The sequence below is a fragment of the Cygnus olor genome, chromosome 4 (genome assembly GCF_009769625.2).
Source record: "Cygnus olor isolate bCygOlo1 chromosome 4, bCygOlo1.pri.v2, whole genome shotgun sequence".
Taxonomy (NCBI): domain Eukaryota; kingdom Metazoa; phylum Chordata; class Aves; order Anseriformes; family Anatidae; genus Cygnus; species Cygnus olor.
In genome coordinates this window covers 16,134,381-16,161,275 of record NC_049172.1, presented here as the reverse complement: position 1 = coordinate 16,161,275, position 26,895 = coordinate 16,134,381, and the positions used below count along the sequence as shown (strand labels likewise).

General features: G+C 43.3%; 1 protein-coding gene across 1 annotated transcript; it reads right to left on the bottom strand.

Annotated features, from left to right (window-relative positions):
* Window positions 1-16,005: 16,005 nt before the first annotated feature.
* On the bottom strand, window positions 16,006-23,052 carry CCNG2 (cyclin G2). Its single transcript, XM_040554739.1, has 7 exons — window positions 22,632-23,052; window positions 21,600-21,737; window positions 20,248-20,498; window positions 20,007-20,085; window positions 19,829-19,927; window positions 18,637-18,842; window positions 16,006-18,157 (listed from the first exon to the last, which is right to left on the bottom strand). The coding sequence occupies exons 1-7, from the start codon at window positions 22,740-22,742 to the stop codon at window positions 18,019-18,021; spliced, it is 1,023 nt and encodes a 340-aa protein (XP_040410673.1). The 5' UTR covers window positions 22,743-23,052; the 3' UTR covers window positions 16,006-18,018.
* Window positions 23,053-26,895: the final 3,843 nt, after the last annotated feature.

Here is a 26,895-nt window from a genome sequence, read left to right as displayed (position 1 = left end):
AGATGACGAGAAAGCGACCTGAACTAAGAAAACCAGGAGGAATATTAAAAAAAAAAAGAAAAAATTGCCATGTGCAACAGAAACCCAACCCTGATGTAAATGAAGTGGGGACACCGGCCATCCTGCCCCTCGGAGAGGATCCGTGCACTGCACTAGAGAGCAGGTAAGGGTCCCTAAGAGGCTGTGTTGAAGACGTCTGCGGTGAGCGAAGCAACACCGGGGCTGGAGCCTCTCGGCCGCACTGAAACCCGCTGCACTCATGGGGAGTGAAAGTGCACTTCCAGCACACCCCTTCCATCCCAGCACCCCTCGCGCGAGACAGCAAAACTATTTCAAAGAAGAAAAGAAAGTACCCCTAAGAAAACCCCAACGGCAGTGAATTGCCACCACTGCGGTTTGTGGTCTGTCACCTGCTTCAGAGATAGATGTAAAGATACGTGAGGGAGAGTCGCGCACACACCTGTTTCGGTGCCACTCGTGCCTTTCAATTCCCATTTATCGTGTTTAGAAAACTCACGGGCATTTCCACCCTAACTGGGAGCAAAGCCTAAAGCAGAAAAATCAGGAGCTCGAATCTACCCAAAATAACACTGACCAAACGGCACAGCCCAGGGGAAGGGAACAACTGACCTCCTCCAAAGAACTGGGTGAATCTGACCCTCTGCAAGCCAGCCCCAAAGGCTGGCAGAGCTTTATTTATACCCAGATGCAAAACAGTCGGCGCTTACCGAGGCAAGCTCCAGGTACAGAAATTAAATTTCAACATGAGAGCACCAGAATTAGAGAAATTCTAACAAAATCAGCCCAAAGCTAGGTCATTCAACCACATACCAAGCTGACGCTTGCTGTCCTAGAATGAAGGTACATGGATGTGCTAATGATGTGCCGTGGGAACAAGATCTCGTTTTCTGCTCTGTTCTCCTGAAAGCCAGAGGTGTAATCACACCTGCCAGCAGGTGAAAAACCTATTTAAAATTACAGGTATCTTTCAAAGCAGGGCTTAACTATTTGGTCTGCTTGAGGACTAAAGGAAAGGGGCGCAGACAGAAGAGGGAGGTTTAAAAGGGAAAAGAGAAGGAGGAAAGTTCGGAACGAGAACAAAAACTCAACTGGGATGAGAGAAATTGAGAAAAACCTTTAAGGAATGGGGCACTCAGGGCAGACAAACACCATGAGTCACCTTCCAGCCTTTCTCCTTTATAATCAGAGTTGTGAGGCCCTCCTGCTCAGGAGAGCCGGCCATGGTGCTGACATTCGTGCATCCCACATCAGTCCCTGGCCAGAGGAGCTGCGTGGAGCAGTGACCTTGCTTTTTGGTCCTTTTTGCCGAAGGGAAAGCACAGGACGGGTTCAGCAGTGCACCAGAGCACGCCACCCAGCCAGAGTGCAGGGGCAGTCTCTCTGGGACTGTCCGTCCACCCCGGGGATGCAAATAGCACCGGGCAAGCGCAGGAGAAAACCCCCAGACTGCGTGCTAATTTACACTTGTAGTCAGAAAAGGATGCAGGAGAAATACGCAGCACCCCCGCGCTTCAGTGCCCAAAGCCCTATGCCTGTCTGTTTCAAACATGAATTAACCTGAAATTAACCCAACGTTGAGCAGAGGAGAAGTGCCATTCCTCAAAGGCACCCTGGGAAAGCACGGCAGGCTGCGTTGCACGAAGTGGGAGCAGACCCCGAGGGCTCTACCAGCGAGCCCCGGTGGCTGCAGCCATGCCGAGGGGCTGAGCACCCTCCGTGCACATTTGCATGCGGCGGGCGCGGAGGAACCGGTCTAGACGCCGCAGGTGCAGGGCGCACCGTTAGTGGTTTGCATGGGGGCGCCGGGCTGACCCCGACACCGGAGCGAGTCAATGATGAGTTGAAACGAAGTCAGAGAGCGACAGGGAGGGAGCCAATGAAGTGCCAGCCCGCGTGTTATAAGCGAGGCTTGCCTGTTGGCACACTGCTTGTGTCACGGAGCTGGTAGCTTCCCTGGGATGGAAAAAGGTGCTGAACGCGGGTGAGGATGCTCCAACACCCGAGGAGGCTGACATGGTGCACCAGGGAAGCAGCTGAAAACTCAGAGCGGCAGGGTTACGTTGCTCGCTTGTCCTGTTTCAGGGGGACTTTTGGGGACTGCTGAGTTGTGGAGGGAGAAAAGGAAGCCTGACAAATGCCGTGAAGGCCACAAATACAACAAAGCTGGTGGCATGCAGAGCCCTGAAGGACTGAGGACTCCATACCTGAGGGAGCAGCCTCCTGAAGGCACATTTTAATTGTCCAAGGTGCATTGCACCTCATTTCTGTAACTTATTTAGGCAAGTGGTAAAAGTTTTACCACCGTCCTCCCAAGGAGGGCTGCAGCATGGTCTCCTCCCCTCCTTCTTACAGTCTGATGTCTTGATTAACGCAGCTAGAGGCTGGCAGGTTTGGGTCAAGGGATTCCCCCCCAAATATTCACGGTTTCCATTTTAGTCGAGTCAGTAGTTAAGCCATCTCCATATCATTTGGCTTGCAGAATAACTCATGACTTATTTCTCGAATAGCTGACATTTTCTAGAGGTTAGCTTCAAGACGTATGGAGGAGCACTAAGAGGCACCTCTCACAAAGAGGAGCACCACTTGCTTTCTAGCCTGATAAAAGCCTCTTCGGCGACAACAAAATGCCTGCCCCCGGCATCTAGTGGCACATCTCCGCTTCACATTTGTGTCTGTGACTCATTTCCCCACAAATGTCAGCCGTTTCTTTCCAGACTATCCGGGGCTGATTGCCACAGCACATATGACATTTGTTTCTTCTGTTTTCCACCTGTTCAAAGCAGCGTTTACACATCTTGTGCTTGCAGTAGCTTGACATTTCCAGTCCGACCAAGCAACGTTGCTTTTATCCATCCTGCCTGTAAAGTTCACAAAGCACACAGCTGGTTTAGCCCACACCTCACATCAGGGCTCACCCGATGAGTTCCAGTCTGATCGAGTCACCCAAAGGTGAAAAAAACTAACTGAAAGCTTTGCCAGTCCCTTTTGCCCCAGGAACCACTTCTCCAAGAGGGATTTGCTTTGACAGCCCAGGATGAAAAACCTAAAGGACGGGAAACCAGCAAGGCAGGACAAAGGACAAAAGGACATGAGGGGCTGTGGGGGGTGGGAGGCTACCCAGTTTTGGGAAGGAGGAGGAAATGCTGCAGAGGTGGGGTTGTGCACGGCGAGCAGGGACAGCTCAGTTGCATCCAGGTACAGGGACGACCAAGTGCCCACCCTGTCCTGGCAGCAGCATCCACCCTCCCCTCCTGGGGGCCAGGCAGGCTTCCCACATTGCACCATACCCAGCTACACAGAGGGGATGTTTTTGGCTGGGGTCTCATCCCCAGGGGAACTCAAACACACCTGAGCATGCCGCATTTCACACCGGGACCAGAAACAAATTGAACCACCAGGCTCGAGATTATACCCAGAGCCATTATTTTCACTAAGGTCCACTTAGTGTCTCAGGATCTTTCCTTACCTTCTCTTTGCCAGGTGTCTTCCTACCTCTTCTCTCAGGGGAAGATCTTTCCCCACCTTTCACCTGCAAACCCCCACTGAAGTACTTTAAAAAAAAACAAACTAGCCAGTGAGAGCGACTGTTCTCTGGCAGCGAGTACAAATGGCAAGGAGGGGAAATCCAAGTCTCCACAGAGAAGGAACCACACTGCTGCTATACAAATGTCTTTTGGGGAGACAAGCAGCCCCCCCAGCCCTGGAAAGCCCCTTCTCAACACTTTCTTGCTGGACCCAGCACCCCTGAATCAGCACTTCAGGCACCGTGAGCCGACACGGCCACCTCGAGCTGCTCTCAGCAGAGAAGGAGAAATTTGAGGCCAACTTCTGCAAGGGACTTAAAGCCTCCCCAGCTGAGAGAAACGATACCGAAAGGGTCATCTCACAGCTAAAATAACCCAACGTCGCTTCGGGTTGGTGGGGTGAAGGCTGCCCGAGGTCCCAAGCAGTGCCTCCCGAGGCAGGAAGGTCAGCGAGTCGTCGCCTGCTGCCCAGCTGGCTGCAGGGCAGGAATGGGGAGGCAGATGAGAGGGCAGCGCTCACGCAGAGAGGAAAGGCTTAGGGAGATACTGGAAAGTGAAAACAAGAAGCATGAAACCATGAAAACGGCTTTGATCTTTCCTCAGCTTTTATCTCAGTCATTGCGTGCTAAACACACCCTGAAAACTGATGCGGCCTGAAAAGTCTCATCTGTGGCAGGGCACGGCCTTGGGCTGGATCCAGGACATCCCTGAAGCTATCTGCACGTCTCCTCTTCCTCTCATATCCCACCTGCTTGTGGCTCGGGTGGCTGCCTGTCACGGGCAAGGCACAGAGCATCTCCTGGCTCGAGGTTTTGCCGCACCAGAAAGGTTTTCCAGCCTGAGCCCACAGCTGTCTGGCCCCGTTAGCCAAGCAAGTGGAAAACAGATGAAAAGCGGTTTTTATCCAACCAGACTGCTTTTTTCATGCATGTGTAGCAAGGAGGCAAGCTCCCTGCTTGATCTCAGCCTTCAGAAGAGAGGGATTTCAGTTTTTCTCTTGTTATTTTTGGACACGCAAACTTAAATCACAGCCACAGTGAACTCCTTACTTTGTCTCCAGCATCACCCAAAAAGTCCAGCTCTGACAAGTGCTAAATTTAATGTTGCCAGGTTCTTGGCATAGCTTTTTATTCCTGACTTAGTCTGGTCCGGTCCTGTGATCTGACCTGGCCCAGACTTGGTGAGCTTCATGGTTTATTTTCACTGGAAGGCAACTGAGCTCATGCTCTTGAGGGAAGCAGGAATGCTGAGGATATTTGGTCAAAAAAAACACATTTGTTGATCCAAACTGAAACACTAGTGTCCCTGGGGTGTGGTAGAAGGCACTGGGGTCATTACTAAGCTAGGCAATAGCTGTATCGTTGGTGTACCTATGCTATGCTGTTTGCCACCGGCTTGCCGTAGCGCTCAGCTATCTCTCTGTACAATTGCCACATTAATCCCACATTTGCATGTGGTTGTATTTTTAGAACAGGAAGGAAGGTACATTGCTATTAGAGAGCACAAGAAGCCCACAAAGGACAGGATTAGCTTCCCAGGAGAGGCACAAGGACCTGTTGTGAAATGCCTGGTAGCAAAACCAAGCCCACTCTGGCTGCTTGGAGGAAAATTACCCAGCCTGTGCTAAGGGGCCCACACCGCCAGCTGTGTCAGTGCAGATAGGCAGCTGTATGGGCTGCTTGAAGAGGAGCAGTACACGAGGCATGCTCTGGGCTTTTTGAGGTTCATTCCCACCTTAGAAACATTTGCAAGTAAAAAGGAACCCAGTATCTTGTCATGTGGTTTTGCCTTGAACCTCTGCAAGACATAATCCATGGTAGAAATGTTTGAGTCAGTACAGGCACCTGTGTGATAGATATTGTGCCTTGCTCAGTGCTGGGCAGCCTTAGGCCATGAAAGGCCAGGGACACTGGTAATGAGTGCTGTTATATCATAGAGTCACGCGTAAATGCAGATGGTATCCCAAAACCAAGATGCTGATGGAGCTGGTACAAAGTGAAAAGCTTATCTGGAGGCTGAGCGATAGAAAGGAGAAAGAGGTGCAGTGTCTGCTGAGTACTGGAGACGAGACTTGGAGTTCTTTACATCATTATAGACCTGCTGCCTGCTTGAAGATTTAACAGGGCACTGAGATGTGTCATGTTTCTCCAATCTGATAAACTTAACCCTACAAAATTGTCACCAAAGGCGCGCTCATAAAGATCTGGAGCCAAAGGCAAGTGCTGAAAGCGAAGTCATTTGGAAACTCTTCTGCCTACAGTGGTACTTGCCCGGGTGATTTCCCAGGGCCCCAAAGGGAGAAAGACATCTCCAAATACCTTCATTAAAGGTGTGACCCTGCTGTTTAGTCACTTGAACCAATCCTTTTTTTGTCCAAAGCAAAAAAAGTCAAGCACTTCAGAGGCTGAGCTGGGTGCAGGGAGGGAGCAGAGATGCGAGTAGCAAGCGAGCGTGCACACCCTGACACCTCCTGGTGCCTTCGGGCATAATGAGATACTCAGCATGAGCATTGCAGAGAGCTTCCCAACTGGGAAATATCCTTTCTTGAAGCAGAAATACTAAATAACTACAATTACCGTGATAAAATATTAATAACTAAACATTAAAACTCACTCGTTTCCTAACTGAGGCAACATCGGTGTTTCCGACAGTCTGACATAATTGATATCTGAGGGAAACTTACTTTCATCTGTCTCAATAAATATTTTACCACCTTCTCCTGTTAAACACACTCTACAGGACATCCACAAGATAAACTCCTGCCCTTGCCTGCACCTGGATTTGTCAGAAAACAACCTTTTCTTTCCTTTTATGTGCTAAAGAAAGATGGAGATGCACACATGGCTTGGAAGAAAAATAGAAATAATATCCTACAGAAAACCTGGATTCTTTGACAATTCAACTATTTTGATGTAAACCCTAAAAAAAAAAAAAGTTATTTTCCTTGTTCAAACAACAATATAAAGAGAAAACTTCCGAGGGTCTGTAACATCTGTGCTTCAAATGAAGTAAGTTTCACAGATGAGGGGTACCGTGGCGTGACCCAAGCTGAGCTGAAAGAACAAATCTTTCTGATTATTTCTCTAACACAAGAGGACACAAGTCTGAAAATCTGCATATATTAAGGTATCACAGAGCATAGAAAATATGTGAAAATATCTACCAGCATTTGGCACAATGCAAATATTCTACCCCAAGAGAGAGAAACAGTGTAATCTTTTGAGCTACACAGATTGTTATTCATGCAAATTGTGATGTTACAACAGCAACTCTTGTTTTAGTTGGAAAAACCCAAAGGTGGTGAGCAGGGGACATGGTGGCTTGTGAGAAAGCATGCTTAGGTACTTAGCCATCTAATTTAGCTGGATAAGGAAAAATGTAATGTTTTCCTGTTGTTAAACATTGCCACCTGTATCGCTGGCACACAAATTATTCGTACTGGAGCAAACAATTTGTGAATAGCATATGCCAACACTAATGTGCCTGTACCAGCAGCCCTGTTAGATTGCAGCGATGATTCACTGAAACCAAGTTTGAAGAGAACTGCAGTCATATCCACACCACTTGACACAGCCAGGTAGAAGACTCCTAGAGATACTAATGAAATTCCAACATGGAATGAAACCCCTACAGCACCACATTCTTTGAAAACTTTTTTCAGCTGCGCAGCTCTGCCCGGCCTCACAGGGCAGACAGAGCGGGGGCCTGCGGGGCGGCAGGCCCGGGCGCAGCAGCAGGCGGAACATGGCAGCTCCCGGTGTGCACGGCCGGGCGCCCAAACCGGAGAAACGCAGCAGCCGGCAGCGGGGAGGGCGGGCAGGTGCCCGGAGCTGACAGCGGGGCAGGCAGCGGCGCTGGCGGCAATCATACGGCACCAACAATTGACCAGTCATCACATTTTCTAACAGTGACTGAGTAAATGGTGCGTGTAACCCATATGTAGTCAGTCTTTCTTAATTCTTTAATTAGGTCCCAGTGGAAGGCATTATATTCATTTGGACTGTTGGGTCGCACCTGCACTGGGAAAGCCATTCCTACCAGGTCCCCGTCCTTCAGCGCTTCCCAGTGCACCAGCTCCCATCGTTCCCGTGGGTCGAAAGCTCGGGCCCGCAGGGAGGCGTTATTGGGGGTAGGCAAGGCGGGAGCCGAGGGGGTCAGCGGGGAGGGGCTCTGTGGCAGCGGTCCGCGGCCCTCTTCCTTGTCGTCCCTCAGGTCTATCAAATTACACCGCTCTGGTGACCTTGCAGGCTCTGATCTCGGTTCGGCTGCTGTTATTGCCTGGCCAGCAGCGTTCTGTACTTCCTTTTCTGCCTGCCATGATCTTAAAGTCTCAGTCACCAGCTGCCACGTAGTCATCACCTCAGCAGCGTTAGTATCCCCACTGGACGCTGCTTCCCATATTTTTTCCCCCGCTTGGTCCCAAGTTTTTACATCAAATACTGTGGAAGCCATTGAGGGGAACCCTTGTTTTCACAAAAATTTCAATAATAGCTTTATCTTAAACGGATCATTTTTTACTCCCCTGTCTATTAGGAGTTGCATTAGTAGTTTCACTATAGCCTCTTCCTCTGCCGAAAGGCTAGCTCCCATGATCAATGCCCAGCCGCTCACCTGTCCTTCAGGTGATATCCCAGGGTTGAAGCTGCAGTCCAACTGCGAGCTTGATTCATTCGGCTGGGTTCCCAGATCAGGTTCATAGACTCTATCATAGAATCATAGAATATATCATAGAATCTATTATAGAATGATAGTATCTGTCATAGAATCTATCATAGAATCATATTATTTATCATAGAATCATAGAATTTATAACAGAACCTATCATAGAATCCATGAATCAATCACAGATTCATAGAATTTATCAGAGAATTAATCACAGAATCATAGAAACTATCATAGAATCCATCACATAATGAGAGAATCTATTATACAATCATAGAATCGATCATATAATCTATCATAGAACCATAGAAAACATCACAAAACATATCACAGAATCTATCATAGAACCTATCACATATTCTATCATAGAATCTATCATAGATCCTATGATTCTATGATAGATTCTATCATATATTCTATCATAGAATCTGTCATAGACACTATCATGGAATCTATCATAGAATCATGGAAACTATAATAGAATGATAGAATCTATCATTGTACCTATTATGAAATCATATTATTTATCATAGAGTCATAGAATTTATCATATAGTCTATCATAGAATCCATCATAGAATCATAGAATTTATCATAGAATCTAGCATAGAATCATAGAACCTATCATAGAATAAATCATAGAATGAATCATACAATCAAAGAATCTATCATAGAATCAATGAACCTATCATAGTATCTATCATAGAAATTATCATAGAATCTGTCAAAGACTCTGTCAAAGAATCTATCCTAGAATCTATTATAGAATGATAATATCTGTCATAGAATCTATCATAGAATCATATTATTTAACATAGAATCATAGAATTTGTAACAGAATCTATCATAGAATCTATCATAGAATCATAGAATCCATCACAGAGTAATAGAATCTATAACAGAATATATCATGGAACCATAGAATACGTCAGAGAATCCATCATAGAATCTATCATAGAACCTATTATACAATGATAGTATCTGTCATAGAATCTATCATAGAATCATATTATTTAACATAGAATCATAGAATTTATAATAGAATCTATCATAGAATCATAGAATCCATCATAGAATAATAGAATCTATCATAGAATCTACCACAGATTCATAGAACACATCAGAGAATCCATCATAGAATCTATCACAGAACCATAGAATCTACCATAGAATCTATCATAGATTCATAGAATACATCAGAGAATCCATCATAGGATCTATCATAGAACCATAGAACTTATCATAGAATCTATCACAGATTCTATCAGAGATTCTATCAGAGATCCTATGATTCTATGATAGATTCTATCATATATTCTATCACAGAATCTGTAATGGAATCCATCATAGAATCTATCATAGAATACATCATAGAATGAATCATACAATCAATCTTAGAATCTATCATTGAATCAATGAATCTATCATAGAATCTATTATAGAATGATAGTATCTGTCATAGAATCTACCACAGAATCATAATACTTACCATAGAATCATAGAATCTATCACAGAATCTATCATAGATTCTACCCTAGAATCATAGAATCTATAACAGAATTATAGAATGATAGTATCTGTCATAGAATCTATCATAGAATCATAATACTTATCATAGAATCATAGAGTTTATAATAGAATCTATCAAAGAATCTATCACAGAATCATAGAATCTATCACAGAATCCACCAGAGAATCATAGAATATGTCAGAGACTCTATCAGAGAATCCATCATAGAATACATCATAGGATCTGTCATAAAATCTAACACAGAATCTATCACGGAATCTATTATAGAATCATAGAATACATCATAGAATCCATCATAGAATCTGTCATAAAATCTAACATAGAATCTATCATAGAATCTGTCATAGAATCTATTATAGAATTATAGAATCTGTCATACAAGCTATCATAGAATCAGAGTATCATGGTATCATAGAATCCATCACAAAATCCATCACAGAATCCATCACAGAATGATAGTATCTGTCATAGAATCTATCATAGAATCATATTATTTAACATAGAATCATAGAATGTATAATAGAATCTACCATGGAATCATAGAATCTATCATAGAAAAATAGAATCTATCATAGAATCTGCCACAGAATGATAGAACACATCAGAGAATCCATCACAGAATCTATCATAGAACCGTAGAATCTATCATGGAATCTATCATAGAATCCATCAAAGAATCATAGAATCCATCACAGAATTTAGCACAGAATCCATCACAGAATCATAGAATCTATCAAAGAATACATCATAGAATGAATCATACAATCAATCTTAGAATCTATCATCGTATCTATCATAGAATCTATCACAGAACCTATCATCAAATCATAGTCCAGCATAGAATCCGTCACAGAATCAAAGTATTTATCATAGTATCATAGAATTTATAACAGAATCTATCATAGAATCATAGAATATATCATAGAATCTATCGTAGAATACATCATAGAATCCATCATAGAATCTGTCATAAAATCTAACAGAATCTATCATAGAATTTATCATAGAATCTATTATAGAATGATAGAATCTGTCATAGAAGCTATCACAGAATCAAAGTGTTTATCATAGTATCATAGAATTTAAAACAGAATCTATCATAGTATCTATCACAGAATCATATTATTTATGTTACAGTCATAGAACTTACCATAGAATCTATCATAGAATCACAGAATTTATCATATAACCTATCATAAAATCAATCAGAGAATGGTAGAATGCACCATAGACCTTATTATAGAAACTATCATGGAATTATCATGGAATCTATCACGGAATCTATCATGGAATCATATAATCTATCACAGAATCTATCATGAAATCTAACATAGAATGTATCATAGAATCTATCATTGAGTCATATTATTTAACATAGAATGATAGTATCTGTCATCAAATCTATCATAGAATCATATTTATCATAGAATGATAGTATCTGTCATAGAATCTATCATAGAATCATATTATTTAACATAGAATCATAGAATGTATAATAGAATCTATCATGGAATCATAGAATCCATCATAGAAGAATAGAATCTATCATAAAATCTGCCATAGAATCATAGAACACATCAGAGAATCCATCATAGAATCTATCATAGAACCATAGAATCTATCATAGAACCTATTATAGATTCTATGACAGATACTATCATTCTATCATAGAATCATATTTATCATTGAATCATAGAATCCATCAGAGAATCATAGAATCTATCATAGAATCTATCAGAGAATAAATCATAGAATGAATCATAGAATCAATCTTAGAATCTATCATTGAATCAATGAATCTATGATAGTATCTATCATAGAATCTATCACAGAATATGTCAAAGAATCTGTCAAAAAATCTATCATAGGATCAGAGTTGTCCTGGTTTCAGTTAGGACAGAGTTAATTTTCCTCCTAGTAGCTGGCAGGGTGCTATGTTTTGGATTAGAATGAGAAGAGCGCTGATAACATGCTGATGTTTTAATTGTTGTAGAGCAGTGCTTACACCAAGCCAAGGACTTTTCAGCCTCTCTCTGTCCTGCTAGCGAGCAGGCTAGGGATGCAGCAGAAGCTGGGAGGGGACAGACCCAGGACAGCTGACCCAAACTGGCCAAAGGGGTATTCCATACCATCTGACGTCATGCTGAACAATATATAGGGGTGGCTAGCCAGGGTGGAGTGGTGGCCGGCTGCTCGGGGATAGGCTGGGCATCGGTCAACGGGTGGTGAGCAATTGCATTGTGCATCACTTATTTCGTACACATTATTACTATTAATACTATTATTATTATTATTATTGTTGTTATTCTTTTCCCTGTCTTAATAAACTGTCTTTATCTCAACTCACAGACTTCACTTTCCCGTTTCTCTCCTCCATCCCGGAGAGGGAGGGGGGAGGGTGAGCGAACGGCTGTGTGGTGTTTGACTGCCAGCCGGGCTAAACCACAACAAGAGTCTATCATAGAATCCATCATAGAATCCATCATACAATCATAGAATCTGTCATAAAATCTATCAGAGAATCAAAGAATTTATCACAGAATCTATTATAGAATGATAGAAACTGTCATAGAAGCTATCATAGAATCATACTATTTATCATAGTATCATAGAATTTATAATATAATCTATCTCAGAATCCATCATCACAGAATCCATCATCACAGAATCCATCATAGAACCATAGAACATATCATAGAATCTATCATAGAAACTATGATTCTATCTATGGTTCTACCATATATTAGAAACTATGGTTCTATCATATATTCTATCATAGAATCTGTCATGGACTCTATCATAGAATTACAGAATCTATCATGGAATCTACCATAGAATCATAGAATCTATAATAGAAAGATAGAATTTATCACAGTATCTATCATAAAATCGTATTATTTATCACAGACTCATAGAAGTTATCATAGAATCTATCAAAGAATCATAGAATTTGTCATAGAATCTATCATAAAGTCCATCATAGAATCATAAAATCCACGATAGAATCTATCACAGAATATGTCACAGAATCTATCATAGAATCATATTATTTATCATAGAATCATATTATTTATCATAGAATCTATCACAGAATCATAGAATCCATCATAGAACCCATCATAGAATCATAGCATCTATCACAGAACCTATTACAGAATGATAGTATCTGTCATAGAATCTATCATAGAATTATATTATTTATCATAGAATCATACAATTTATAATAGAATCTATCAAAGAATCACAGAATGTCATAGAATCATAGAATCTATCATAAAACCTAACATAGAATGTATCATAGATTCTATCATAAATCATAGAGTCATAAGAATCATAGAGTCTATCACAGAATCATAGAGTCTATGAATCATAGAGTCTATCATGGAATCTATCATAGAATCATAGAATCTATCATAGAATCATAGACTCTATCATAGAATCTGTCATAGAATCTATCATAGAATCATTGAATCTATAAAAATCATAAAATCTATCATAGAATCATAGGCTCTATCATAGAATCTGTCATAGAATCATTGAATCTATAAAAATCATAAAATCTATCATAGAATCATAGACTCTATCACTGAATCTATCATAGAATCACAGAATCTATCATAGAATCATAGAATCTATCATAGTATCTATCATAGAACCACAGAATCTATCATAGGATCTCTCATAGGATCTGTCATGGAATCATAGAATCTGTCATAGGATCTGAGAGGTTCATAGGATCTGTCAAATGATCTGTCATAGAATCTCTCAAGGAATCATAGAATTTATCATAGAATCATAGAATCTGTCATAGTATCTATCACAGAATCATACTATTTATCATAGAATCAAAGAATTTATCACAGAATCCATCACAGAATCAATCTAAGACTCTATCATAGAATCACAGAATTTATCATAGTATCTATCATAGAACATATCACAGAATCTGTCAAAGAATCATAGAGTCTATCACAGAATCTATCATGGAATCATAGAATCTATCACAGAATCTATCACGGAATCATAGAATCCATCATCGAACCCATCATAGAACCCAACACAGAATCCATCATACAATCCATCATAGAATCTATCATAGAATCATAGAACTTATCATACAATCTATGATAGAATTATTGAACCTACCAGGGAACCTACCAGGGAACCTATCCTAGAATCATAAAATCTATCATAGAATCCATCGTAGAATCATAAAATCTATCTTAGAATCATGGAATCCATCATAGAATCTATCACAGAACCACGGAATCCATCATAGAATCCGTCAGAGAATCCATCATAGAATCTATCATAGAATCACAGAATGCATCACAGAATGATAAAATTTATCATAGTATCTATCATAGAATCGTAGAACCTACCGTAGAACTATAGAATCTATTGTTAAAACATAGAATCCATCGTAGAATCATAGAATCCGTCATACAATCCGTCATAGAATCCTAGAATCTATCAGAGAATCATAGAGTCTATCATAGAGTCTCTCATGGAATCTATCACGGAATCTATCATGGAATCATAGAATCTATCACAGAATCATAGAATCTATCAAAGAATCATAGACTATCATCGAATCTATCATAATCACAGAATCTATCACAGATTCATATTATCTATCACAGAATCTATTACAGAACCACAGAATCTATTACAGAACCACAATCTATCACAGAATCTATCGTAGAATCATAGAATCTATCATAGAATCACAGAATCTATCATAGGATCTCTCATAGGATCTGTCATGGAATCATAGAATCTGTCATAGGATCTCTCATAGGATCTGTCAAATGATCTGTCATAGAATCTGTCATAGAATCCTAGAATCTATCGTAGTGTTTATCATAGAATCACAGAATCTATCATAGAATCTATCATGGAATCACGGAATCTGTCATAGGATCTGTCATGAATCATAGGAACTGTCATGGAATCTGTCATAGAATCAGAGAATCTATCATAGATTCTATGACAAATTCTATGATTCTATCATAGAATCATACAATCTGTCATACAATCATAGAATCTACCACAGAATCTACCAAAGAATCATGGAATCTATCATGGAGTCTCATAGTCTATCTTGGGATCTATCACAGAATCATGGACTCTATCACAGCATCATGGAATCTATCCCAGGATCTGTCAGGGATATCCCGGGATCTATCCCAGCATCATGGAATCAATCTATCCCAGGATCCATCCCGGCATCTATCAGGGATATCTCTGCATCCATCCCAGAATCTAGAGGATCAAAGAGAATCTTCTCTCTGATCTTGCCCAGTACAGAGATGAGTCTGACTGGCCTGTAGTTCTAGCTTTTTTTCCTTTTTTGAAAGGGGGGTTATATTTCCCCATTTCCAGTCACTGGGAACTTCACTGGAGCTCATCTTCTCAGATATGATACATAGTGGCTTAACAATTTTATCTGCCAGTTCCCTCAGTACTTTCAGATACATTTCATCAGGTCCCATGGACTTGTCCACCTTTAGGTTCCTTAGATGGTCTTGCACCTGATCCTCTCCTACACTTGGCAGTTCTTAATTCTCCCAGTCCCCCTTTGCCTTTGTGACTTGGTCAGTGAATCTTCTCTCACTTTTCCTTGTTCATCCTGAGTGACTTTCAATGTCTTTCTTCCCATGCTATGAAAGCCCATTGAGGGCCTACAGTGAAGAGCCAGACTGACATTTAGGGCCTCTTATCCATTATTTTGAAACAGAGAGACCAGAAATATTTCCTAAGATGGGCATGTTGACAGGAAGAGGAAACTGATTCAAGTTTGTTTTTTTTTTAAATGACTTATTGTAGATCTTTCTGATTGCAATGATAGATACATCCAGAGACCAAGTTTCACCCAGAAGACTGCAAACAGCAGCAAGCGCAGACCCAGCAAAACCCATGACACTTGGTGCGTGACCATCCCTAACTTTACCACTAGTGGGAGCTCTCCTTTGCCAGATGTGCAAACACCATCAGCAAAACTCATCCCAGCACACAGCAGACAGAGCCCAGCTGCACCTGGGTGATAAGCAGAGGATGGCTCTCACCAGTTTTCGAAACCGAGAGCAGCAAAGCTGAGAAGAGATTCACATCCAGCACCAAGCCACACACAAAAGGCTTTTTTTGCCAGCAGCTTACCAAAACTTCCGGAGGACCCAGGAAGCAGCTGGGATACCACACAAGCTAGATAGCAGAAGAAAGCAAGCCAAATGCTTCAAGTACAACCAACCGTGACTCACACCAGTTAGCAAATACAGCAATTGGTTTATTTTTGTTCTCAACTGAAACAGGATGCAGTAGGTTCATTACTTGCAACCAAGGTACTCTATTTCCAAAGTGAGCTTCCAGGTGCTGACTTGCAGTAAGAAGTCTTCTAGTGTACAGGGTTCGTATCATACAGAGTACACAATAAATTAATATCTACATGCAACATACCTACAAAAGTTACAAGGTAAAAAAATACAGTATTTTCTGCTCATTTTTTTGTTTTAAATTTTTTTCTGTACATTTTTAATTTACATTTTTATTTACATTTTTTGTAAACTTTTTGTATTTTTATAAAACTGCAATCATGTAACAGTTATGAACTTACAGCACTGCTCATATTCTAAAACGACTCTTCCACCTACAAAACGGTCTCTAGCTTCTTTGCTCCTTCATTCCTACTTTGGCACCACCACGCTTCACACCGTTAATCTGAGTTAATTCTGCTTGCTACCTGCCATACTCTCAGTACAGGGGAGTACAAGCATACTTCAGTTCATGTGCTTCGTTACAAAGTTCAGGAAAAACCATTACATTAACTACTTCATCAACATCACATTTACCTGATATTACTGCATAATATCGTTTCCTGCACTAACTGCTTTACATAAGCATGCAAACAAGTCTGATTATGACTCAATCAATAACATGAATATACTGAAATCAACTACAAGGGTTAAATATTCAAAGGAATGTAGACTTCAAGATTTACCGTGTCAATAAGCCTAGGCTAACAATATGGACTTACATGTTAACACTAAGATTTTAAACACACTGAAGCATACATCATGAGCTTCAGTGTAAGCTCATCTGTATTAAAGAAAAATATGAAAGTAAGCCCTGTCACACTTTATGCTACCACTTTTAGTAAAAGCTCGTATTGACTAGAAATCTCTTACCATGCATACTCCTAATTTGAAACAGGGATTCCTCAAGTGTATGAAAATGAAAAACTAAGCTTCAAATAAAAACTGCTTGAAAAACTGCCGAAAAGGAGCCCAGCACATGAAGTGTTAAAGCAGTTTCAGTATTAAGAAGGCCCATTTCACAGTAAATCATCACTTCAGCATGGTACTGTGTGCATATCATGCCACTTAACCCACTCAGCCAATTTGATCTCATCACAAAACGCTGCAGAGCAGAGGGGCTCTCACAGGAGGACTCTGTGCCAAGCCCTGCCCAGAGCAGCACCAACACTGAAAGAAGCTGCTCAGGGTTTTGTCACACTGAAGCCTGAGAACCTCTTAGGACAAAGATCGTGCAGCCCCTCTTAGTCCATTCCCATGCTCGACTGTCCCCCATGGAGCCCAAGTCTTCCATTACGTTAATGGAAAACCTCCCATTTCAACTTATGTGACATGGCTCATTCTTACTCCATGAATTTCAGTCAAGGCCATGAAATAATCATCTCAGCAACCTTCTCTCACATACTGAAAGGCTGCTGTTCAACCCTACTCCCCCTCAAAGCCCTCTGTGCCAAGCTGAGTAACCCCATTTCCCCCAGCCTTTCCTCACAGGCCCCGTACCCCAGACCCCCTGACCATCTTGGCAGCTACGTGTCAGACTTGAACAAGCTGGCCCAAAACTGGGCATTGTTCCAGGCAAGAACAAATGTCAAGTAAAGGGAAGAAAACCAAACCTATTTCCCTCAACCCTCAGCCTGTTCAGGCAGCCCAGTATGCTGTCAGCCTGCCGTGCTGTAAGGGAACACCGCTGCTTATGTTTAGCTGCTAAGCATCAGGGCCACCAGGTACAGGACTGCATTTATCTGCATCGACACCAAAACCATACATCAACTTTTGGCTGAACTGGGACCTGAATGGGAGTTGTTTTTTTTCCTTAAAAGTTAGAAAAGCAAAAACAAGGCAGGCATTCAAAGCATTGTTGTACCACAGCAACTCTTGCCTTAACACAGACGGCTTACAGAATACCACCTCCTCTTATTATTGCCGAGACTATGGTGCATTAAAAAATCTTAACCTACTACAATCAAGACTTAACGCGAAGACTGAGAGTTAAGAGTTTGCCATTTTGTTTTAGTTTTGAGTTTGAAGAAGAAGGTGCCTTCCAGATCACTGGGAGGAGAACTGCTAAGGCTTTCTTCTCCGCTGCTCATATCTTCACAGGAGTCTTCACTGGAAGGAAGAGTAGGAAAAATTTTAAACATAGCACAACCCTGTGAAAGAGGTAAAGTATTCCTCAATCCTGTGTTTTCATGCAAACTGCTCTGCTCCTAGCTAACATTTCAGAACTGAACACTCCTCATCACTAGGGCTTAAGTCATAACAAGGTACAGCTTCCTTTTTCCTAATGCCAAAAAAGTCCTACCAATCAAGACACCAGTGCTCCACATTTCTAGTGTAAATGATTTTGTAAGCCTCCTTTACCATCTACAAGGAACACATCCCACCCCCCAAAGCATGCCTTGTGCTTCTTGAACATCACAAGGACGGTTCCAGTTTTTCTTCTGCTAAGACGTATTTTTTAAGTCCACTAATCTTTTCAAAGGTAACATTTTCTCAAAGGTTACTGAATACGCCTCATTATTCAGTGTTACCATTAATATTTCCAGAAAATGAGGACCTCCCCCAAGGTAGCTGCCATTTTTACCAACCTTTCGCTTTCATTGAAACAGCCACCCTCTGGTATTGTTGGCAACTCAGGAACGCTATAGTAACTGTTCTGTAAATTCTGGGCTGTCCGTCTTGAAACGATCCAAACTAGCTTTTTATGATCAGGCTTGCAACATTCAGGAGAAGAATAATCTGCCAGGCATTTCGAGACCAGTTCCCTCCAGTAAAGGAGCTCACTATCACTTATCTGGAAAGTGAAAGAACAACTTTATTATATTAGCAGGCAGAAAAGATAACTCCTCCCTCCACTTTACCTTAAGGGAAGTGACTTAATGAAACAGTCAAGAGAAATGATATTCCTAACTGTCACACCTTCGTCAAAGTTCTGCTGCTTTTGAAGGTGAACACCTATACACCCCCTAGAGACACCCGTCTGAGTTTGAGGAACAGTTGCCTGTCAGTGGCTGTTAACATTTTCATTGTTTCCACAGGAAAAATGAGACAGAGCATTTTTGAGAGCTTTACTTGTGTGAACACAGCACAGCAAGACTGACAGAAGACAGTGTACGAGGGTCCTACTTTGAGACGTCCTGCTGCCCTTGTGATAATACTATCTTTTAAAGATAATGTCATACTTCAAGAACTACTTCCACTCCTCAAGAAACTGGATTAGTTCAGGTTGACTACAACAGTGCTAAGTCTGTTTTAGACTATCGCTTGCTACAACACGCAGCTAGAAGCTATAAATTTTATGAGAGCTATTTAGACAAAAAGAATAACTTGCCCTGCAGACAGTTTAGTCATACTAACAGACAGTAGAAGTCTCTAAAGCATGCAGCTAGAACTGTACAAGTTACATCAGCTGCTTGTTAAAACATGTATCTTGTAGGTATTAGATCAGCAATTCTCCTCATTTTATACATTTAACCCACTTTTTAAGCTATAATCCTTTTGTATGTCGGGTAGGTGCCAAGACGTGCCACTGAGAAGTGACTACTCGACCTCATTCTGTACTAAGGAGTGGTTATTTATATTTGGCATTCTATCAGTGGAGCAGTATAAGAAGAATTTCAGACATGCTTAAAGGCCTGTTTCATGGCTCGTCTCAGCTGACGCCAAGCACTACCTGTGCAGACTGTCTGCTGACAGCAGGTGTCCCTTACATGTAACGCTGCACATCATTAGCTGCACCAGCCCCAGCAACTGCAAAAATAACCTACCAAAAATACGTACCTTTGAATGCTTTTGAACACGCAGAAGTATCTCAAACAGCTCAACAGATTTCAAAGTCTGAACTTCAAGAGTGAGAAGGCACAAGGCCAAGACAGATGGCTAGAAGGACAAAAAACACTGCTCAGCATACACGAATCAAAGCCTACTCAGAAGTCAACGAAAAGCTACTTCGACTTACTTTTGCTTTAGAGAAGACTAGACGACAGTTGCAAGCTTTTAGTTGTGCTTCCAATTTGTCGAGATTCAATACTTCTTTCCTGTAAGACACCCAAGAGAAGCAGCATTCATGTCAACAAGCATTAACACGTCAGGAAGTAAGACAAAAGAAGCAGCCTCCTCTCTAGCCAACCCCATAATCATTTTAAGGTGCAGCTGAAGAAAAAAGAGGCCTATGCAAACAGCATCAACATGCAACTCACCTTTCTGAGGTATGACAGAGTACAATAGTATGGTACAAGTGCAAGAAAGTTAAGGCAGTAGTAGCTTTAAATTCAAAGTGCAACTTTTCTGAAATTATCTTTTCCATCCGTTTCAGGTCGGACACAGTGCATTTACATTGGCTGATCCGGATAATCTCATGAGCAGATGGGATATTGCATTCTTCTTCAACTACTCGGGCAGCCAGTTGGAAACAACAAACTCCAATGCAGGATAAATGCTTCGGTTTCACCTAAAAGAGGAAACACCATGAATACTTCCCGCCTGTATACGCAGTGCTTACCAAACAGGGAAAAAACAGCTCACCCAGCCTGAGTGACCAGTTTTGAAATATTTACAGTTCAACAGAAAGACTGAACTTATCTCAATTAGACCTGACATCAGTCCACTCATACACCTGACATCAGTCCACTCATACACCTGATGCAATCATGACTAGTTTCATCACTTAAGTTTCACCAAAACGCAGAGCCAATACAGCAGTATCAACCTGTCACTGCCAAGTTGAAGGACACCAAAGTTCAACGGCCGAGCACCCTCTATTGAAGCTGTTCCACACCACTACGCTATGAAAACATGACAAAGCAAGAGCTGCACTACCTCCCTTCTCCAAGTGGCAGTGCTCACTTACTCTTTTAAAGCCCAACCAAATCCGGCCCAAGCTTGTTCTAGGCAGTCCTACCCCTCAACAAGTTGTCCCTATCTCTGCTGTTCTCTGCCATATACCAGGAAAATGTTTTGTGCAACCCTGAGTCAGGCTGGAGAACTGATCCAACTCTAGACGTTAATATTTCTGCCAGCTCAACAATGTGGAACTGATTTAGGTTCCAACTGTCTGCCACAAAGCAGCACAAACACAAAAGAAAAACACCCAGAAAATGATCTTTTGGCATTAGTTCCAGCTCAAAACTAAGCTTCTATCACAGTACTTGCATTTAAGTACTACCACAGTACCTAGAAGTAGTTTTCAAACTTTTTTTTTTATTTAGTTATTTATTAAATCATACTTGGTCTTTTGCATCTGCCTGGTAAAGGCTACAGACTTACTGTAAATAAAATAAACCATGCTGCTACTTGCCTTTAAAGGTAAGAAGAGGCCATAAAGTAGTAAATGTATCACCACAATATAAGCTAATATTTCATGCAAGAACTGTACTCTACTTCCAAGCTTGCCTATGAGCACTTTAGCAACATCGCTAACCTAAGAACAGTAAATAGCCCATTATCTCCTAGATCACAACCTTCCCCCCCATTTGTCTGGAAAGAAAGTTCACAGGAAACCTGTATATTCCCAGCTGACACTACAGCAGGTCCCCTTTCCCCCCAAATATACCTTCATAAGAGCCAGGAATCTGTCCAAAATGTTAACAGTCAAAACAAATGTTTCAGTTGAAAAACCAAAAAAGTTGGTCAGACTCCAGAGATCTTCCACCTTGGCATTCCTTTGTCTCGGGCACAGAGTATTTTCATTCTGTGGCAAGAAAAGCAGAGTCAGAATAACAGTAGACTGTCAACACTCCCAAGGCAATCTTACTTAGACTAAAGGGAAACAATTCTTTGTTTTCCTCTCCTTAAATACTTCCCATTGCTGTCTTTTAACCTAGGAAGTTTTCAGTCACACACTTGAGACTCAAAAGACACTCACCAGTGCAATACCCAGATTTTTAAGTGCACACTTACCATATGACAATTCTCACCAAGTGTACACACACAGAGACTCCTAACCTTAGGGAAACAGATGACAAAACCCAGCTTATCCTCTGTTCTGCCTGACTACAAATAACTACGCAAGTACAAGTTCTGCTTTCAAAACAAGCAAGTGGACTAATTTCAGAGATTTTTCCCATCAAATATTAAGGCAACAACAAAACTCACAAGAATCTAACAGAACATAAGCTTTCCCCGAACTCTGTCAGAAACTCGGGTCATTAACATGGAAGTTTTCATGCTCAGGTTTGTTTTTTTTTTTTTGCTGATAAATACTCCGTGTCTTGTGGTTCATTTTTCCTAGGCTTCGCTAACGAGAAAGTACCCGTTAGCCCTTTGTTAAGTTGCCTACTTACATCCCAGCCTTCCTGAGGTGGGAAGGAGAGCCACAGGCTCTCTAGGTGCTGCGTGACCCAAGGTGTGAGCAGTAACTATCACACCCCCATACACCGCGTTCGCCCTGCTCGTCTCCCTTTGACAGCACAACGCCTTCAAACAGCGGCAGCTTGAGGACGGCGTCAGAACAAAAGCCCGGAGTCCCTCGGGGAGAAAAGACTCAACTCTCCCCAGCCGAATCCTCCCAGCTCCGAGGTTCCCCCCTGCCCTGCGGGGACAGCCTCCCTCCCCCCCGGACGCCTCCCCCCGAGCCTCTCCTCACCTCGGCCGCGCTCTCGATGAGGCTGAGCCCCTTCTCGCGGGGCTGGAAGCGCCCCTCCTGCTCCAGCTGCAGGTTCAGCTGCTTGAACAGCCGCAGCGCCTCGCTGCTCATCTTCGCTCCCCACCCCCGGAGCCGGGGGGCGCCTCAGGGAGGGAAGGAGGCAGGGGAGGAGCCGGCCGCTGCCAGCTCTCACCTCAGGCGCTGCCGAGGGGGCGCCGGGCCCCCCCCCCCCGCTCGCTTCCCCCGGCGGCGGGCAGCCCGGTTCCCCTCAGCGCTCGGACGCGGGGCGGCTCCCCCGCGGGCCCCGCATCCAGGCAGGGCCGCCCGAGCCCCGCAGCGAGTCACTGCGATGCCCGCGGCACCGCCGCCATCCTGAACCGACCCCCACCGGCTCCGCCGCCGCCCCCACAGTAAAATGGAAGCGGCGCGGCCCCGCCCCCCCCCCGGTTTTGTTCCGAACGCGGAGTGATCCCTGCTAGGTCCGGCCGGCGGGCGTAAAGTAGTCCGCGCGCAGCCGCGCACCCTAGCGGAGCGCTGACAGGCTTCGGCGCTCAGGACCCACCGCAGCCATGGGGATAAGACCCCGCCTAGCGGGCAGCGGGACAGAACCGCGCTCCTTCTAACGAGCTGCTAAGCTCCGGCGGAGGGACACACTGAAGTCGCATCACTCCTTTAAAGGGCCCCGGGACCTTTGTGGCGCCTCGCCCGTTTCAAAAAGTCCGCCCAAAGCCTCCCGCGCCCTGATTGGCCCGCGCTCCCCGGCCGCTGATTGGCCGGCAGCGCTGCTCCCCCCTCCCCTCGCCCCGCCCCGCTCGTTGTGTTGTTTACCGGCCGCGATTGGCCGCCGGGCAAGGGCGGGTCTCTGCCGATTGGCCGGACGAGTTCTGCCTCTGCCCCGCCCACAGCCGCGGGCCTTAGCAACGGCCACAAGGGGGAGGGTGCGCGCGCGGGCGGCGGGGGCGCGCGCGGCCGTGGTAGCCAACGGTCGTGGTCGCCAACGGGCGTTCCCGGTCAGCGGGCCCACGGAGCACGCCGAGCCGCCGTAAAACCTATACCCCGGTGTCATAAAGCATAGGGCTCGAGTACCTCAGCTCCTCCGAGACCCACGTCGCCCTCACACTGTGTCTCACAGGTTCCGGGCCCCTGTCAGGCTTCAAAACGCCCCTGCGGTGCTTTGTGTCAAGGGCCGGGTCTCTTTACCAGCTTTATTTATCGTTGTGTGGCTCAGATTTAAGATGCACTCTTCCAAGCCTCTCATAATCGTGGTGCGTTTACATTTAGGGAGAGGACAGCCAATGCATCAACGGTTGGCAATGGCTGGTGGCTACCTATACCCAGCAGTCACAGGGTGCATCAAAGGGCATCCCTGCAGCTTACCAGGGTCGTAACAACAAAATGAAACAGGATTTCACAAAATAAATCATTGCCTGGGGGATTTGTGGAACAGTTTCAGCGCATTCCATGCTCTGACAGTCTATTTTTCTGTGGACAAACGCACAGGAACAAATGTCGTCGGACAAAACCAACGAAACCACGATGACTCGCGATGTGTACACACTGGAGACAGAAATCTGTGGTGGCAACTTGAGCAGATTAGCATTCAGTTTGATCCAGGGAGGTTCCACAGTTTCAACAAACAGAAAATGTTTATTAAATGTCGCTGTCTGGAAAAATAAGCCGCCTTCTCTACAAAACAGTCAGTAATGTTGCTATGCCAATCTCTATTTCTAGGCACAGTTACTGTCTGCTATGCCAGTGATGACGGCCAACAATTTCTTCAAGTATATTTTGATGATGAGCACTCTTGGACTCCCACAAACATGCACAATGTCTCCTTGAGATATTCCTGATGGGACGGCGCTCCTGTGGTACCATTGAGAGAGGGAGTTAGGAGAATCTTATCAAGCAGAGATAGAGCGCTGACAGCATTAAACTAGGATGCTACTTGGTGTCTTTGCTAACTGTTGTGCATTGTGCAAATTAACTAAAGCAAGAAGCCTTGGGCCCCTTACCAAGGTCAGTCTCTTAATAAGAGAGTGAGCCTATCTTCAGAAACTGGCAGAAACTGGTCCTGCGGATGGGCAAGAGCCAAGGAGCAACTGAGTCTGCGCAAAGACAAGAGGTCAACTAGCGGTGACGAGGAAGAGTCATCAACCTTCATCCCCACGACCCCCGACGACCACCACCAAGAGACACTGCGCAAGCGCAGATGGGAGGAGCTTATGGAAATGACTTCTTGGAACTATTTTTAATATGAAGTGGGGATAGGTCACGCATATGTATAGGCGCATTGTGAGACTTCATGCATGTGTAACTCTTTGCTGTATATAACCACGGCAAGTTGCTGCATCAGGTGCGCACGACTTTGGTGGCACTACCCCCTGTGCTGCCCAGCGCTGAATAAACATACCTACTTTACAGTCTTACTGATTGTGGAGTCCGTTTTCCGCAAGTCACCATCAGATATCTCTGAGCAGCCCGAGATATAGCACCCCTCCGAGGGTGCTATAGAATGAATTGGCACGGCAGCTAACGACTTCTGACTGAAGCCAAGGGATAAAAGTAGTTTTAGGATCTGCAATAGCTGCAGTTCTGCTCCAGTTTGAACAACAATGCTTACTGTTAGCAGAGCTGGCTTCAAACTGCCTGCTTGCAGCGACGCCATGTATGTGGTGTGTGCAGGCTGAGGCTCTGAGCTGCAGCCTGACACCAAATCCCCTTGGCAGTTGTCTCTTCTTTCCCCCACATTCTGCAGTGTGTCTTGCCCCCGCTGAGATGCAGCATGGATGTTCTCCCTCTGACCGCTGAACTACACCGCACAGCAGAACGTATGTTCCAGTTTACCTAAATGCCAAAAAAGGTTCGTTTGCTAAACACATGGCATGACAACTAAAAATACTAATTTGGCCATCTACTTGCATTCTCTTTACTAATTTAAACTTAATAGAGCACTCTGCAAAATGATCATTCGTATCTCCTGTAATTGGAGGGGGGGAAATCTGTAATATGCTCAGCTGTGCTTTTGTGCAGCTTGGCATCAGATGGGTGCATTTTCTGTACTAGGAGATGAGGATACTTGCCTCTCTTTCTTTCTCCAAAATCAACTGAGCTGTTGCAAAAAGCTGAGCTGGCCTGAAAAACAACAACAACAACAACAAAACGCAAAGAAAACAGAAGGATCCTTAGTTTAAGCAATGTATTCATCAGCATCTTATTTGGGATTATTAACAGGGAAACTTAGTCTGCTCCCTGTGCTGTCTGGACCTAGCACTACAGTCAAGTGTTGCAGGCAAAGGAGGAGTCACGGTAAGGTCTAGAAATATAATCTGTATTTTTTTTTTCCTGTGCAAGGAACAACTAATTTTCTTTCAATGCGCCATTTAATTGTGATTAAGGGAAGGGGGGGGCGGGTAGATAAATGTTTCCAGTATCATGAGAAAACACAATTTATCCATTCTGTGACATGCTGTGCTTTACAGAATAGCAGTTCCTTCCTGACATTCTTCGGGAACCTAAAGATACAGTAAACGAAAAGTTTCAAACTCTTCAGCTACAGACGCTATAGCACTCATTAGGTAGAAACAGTGATGCTAGCCTTGGATGGAGGATTCTTGATTTAGGCTGCACTGGAAGGCTGGTGTGAAATCAACAGAAAAAGGAATTAAACCTGGAGTAAAAACCATCCGAAATCTTTAGGGATCCTAATAAAAGTGAGGATTTATACCAAAGCCTTAACCTAAAAGTTTTGCATTCCGTAAGACAAATTTTAAATTAAACAAGGAAATGTTTATTGTTTGTTTGTTGTGATGTGAGACTTTTCAATGCCATCAAATGGCATTAGTAATACCTTACAAAGGTAATATTTTATCTAGTCTTGCTAAACCATCTTCCAGTACAGCTTGGCAAAATGTGCCCTGGCAGGTCTGCACAGCAATTCATCGAGAATAGTTATGGATGGCTAACAGCTGTGTGAGGGCTAGCAGATGATATCAGAGATGTTAATTGGGCCTTGTGGCATGAGCACTTCCAAACTGAAATAGGATTACAAACCTTCATGATTAAGGGACAGGCGGTAATTAACACTCTAGACACATGCGCTCAGAGCTCAGCAATTGGTCACCCAGGTAAGAACAATAAGGGTCACTTGGAACAATAGTTTTATTTGAACCACTTAAACAAAGAGCTTCACATGCTTTACAGCCACTAATTAATCTAACTGCCCTATTGCAAGCCCATTATACTGGTATGGAGGTTAGTGGCAACA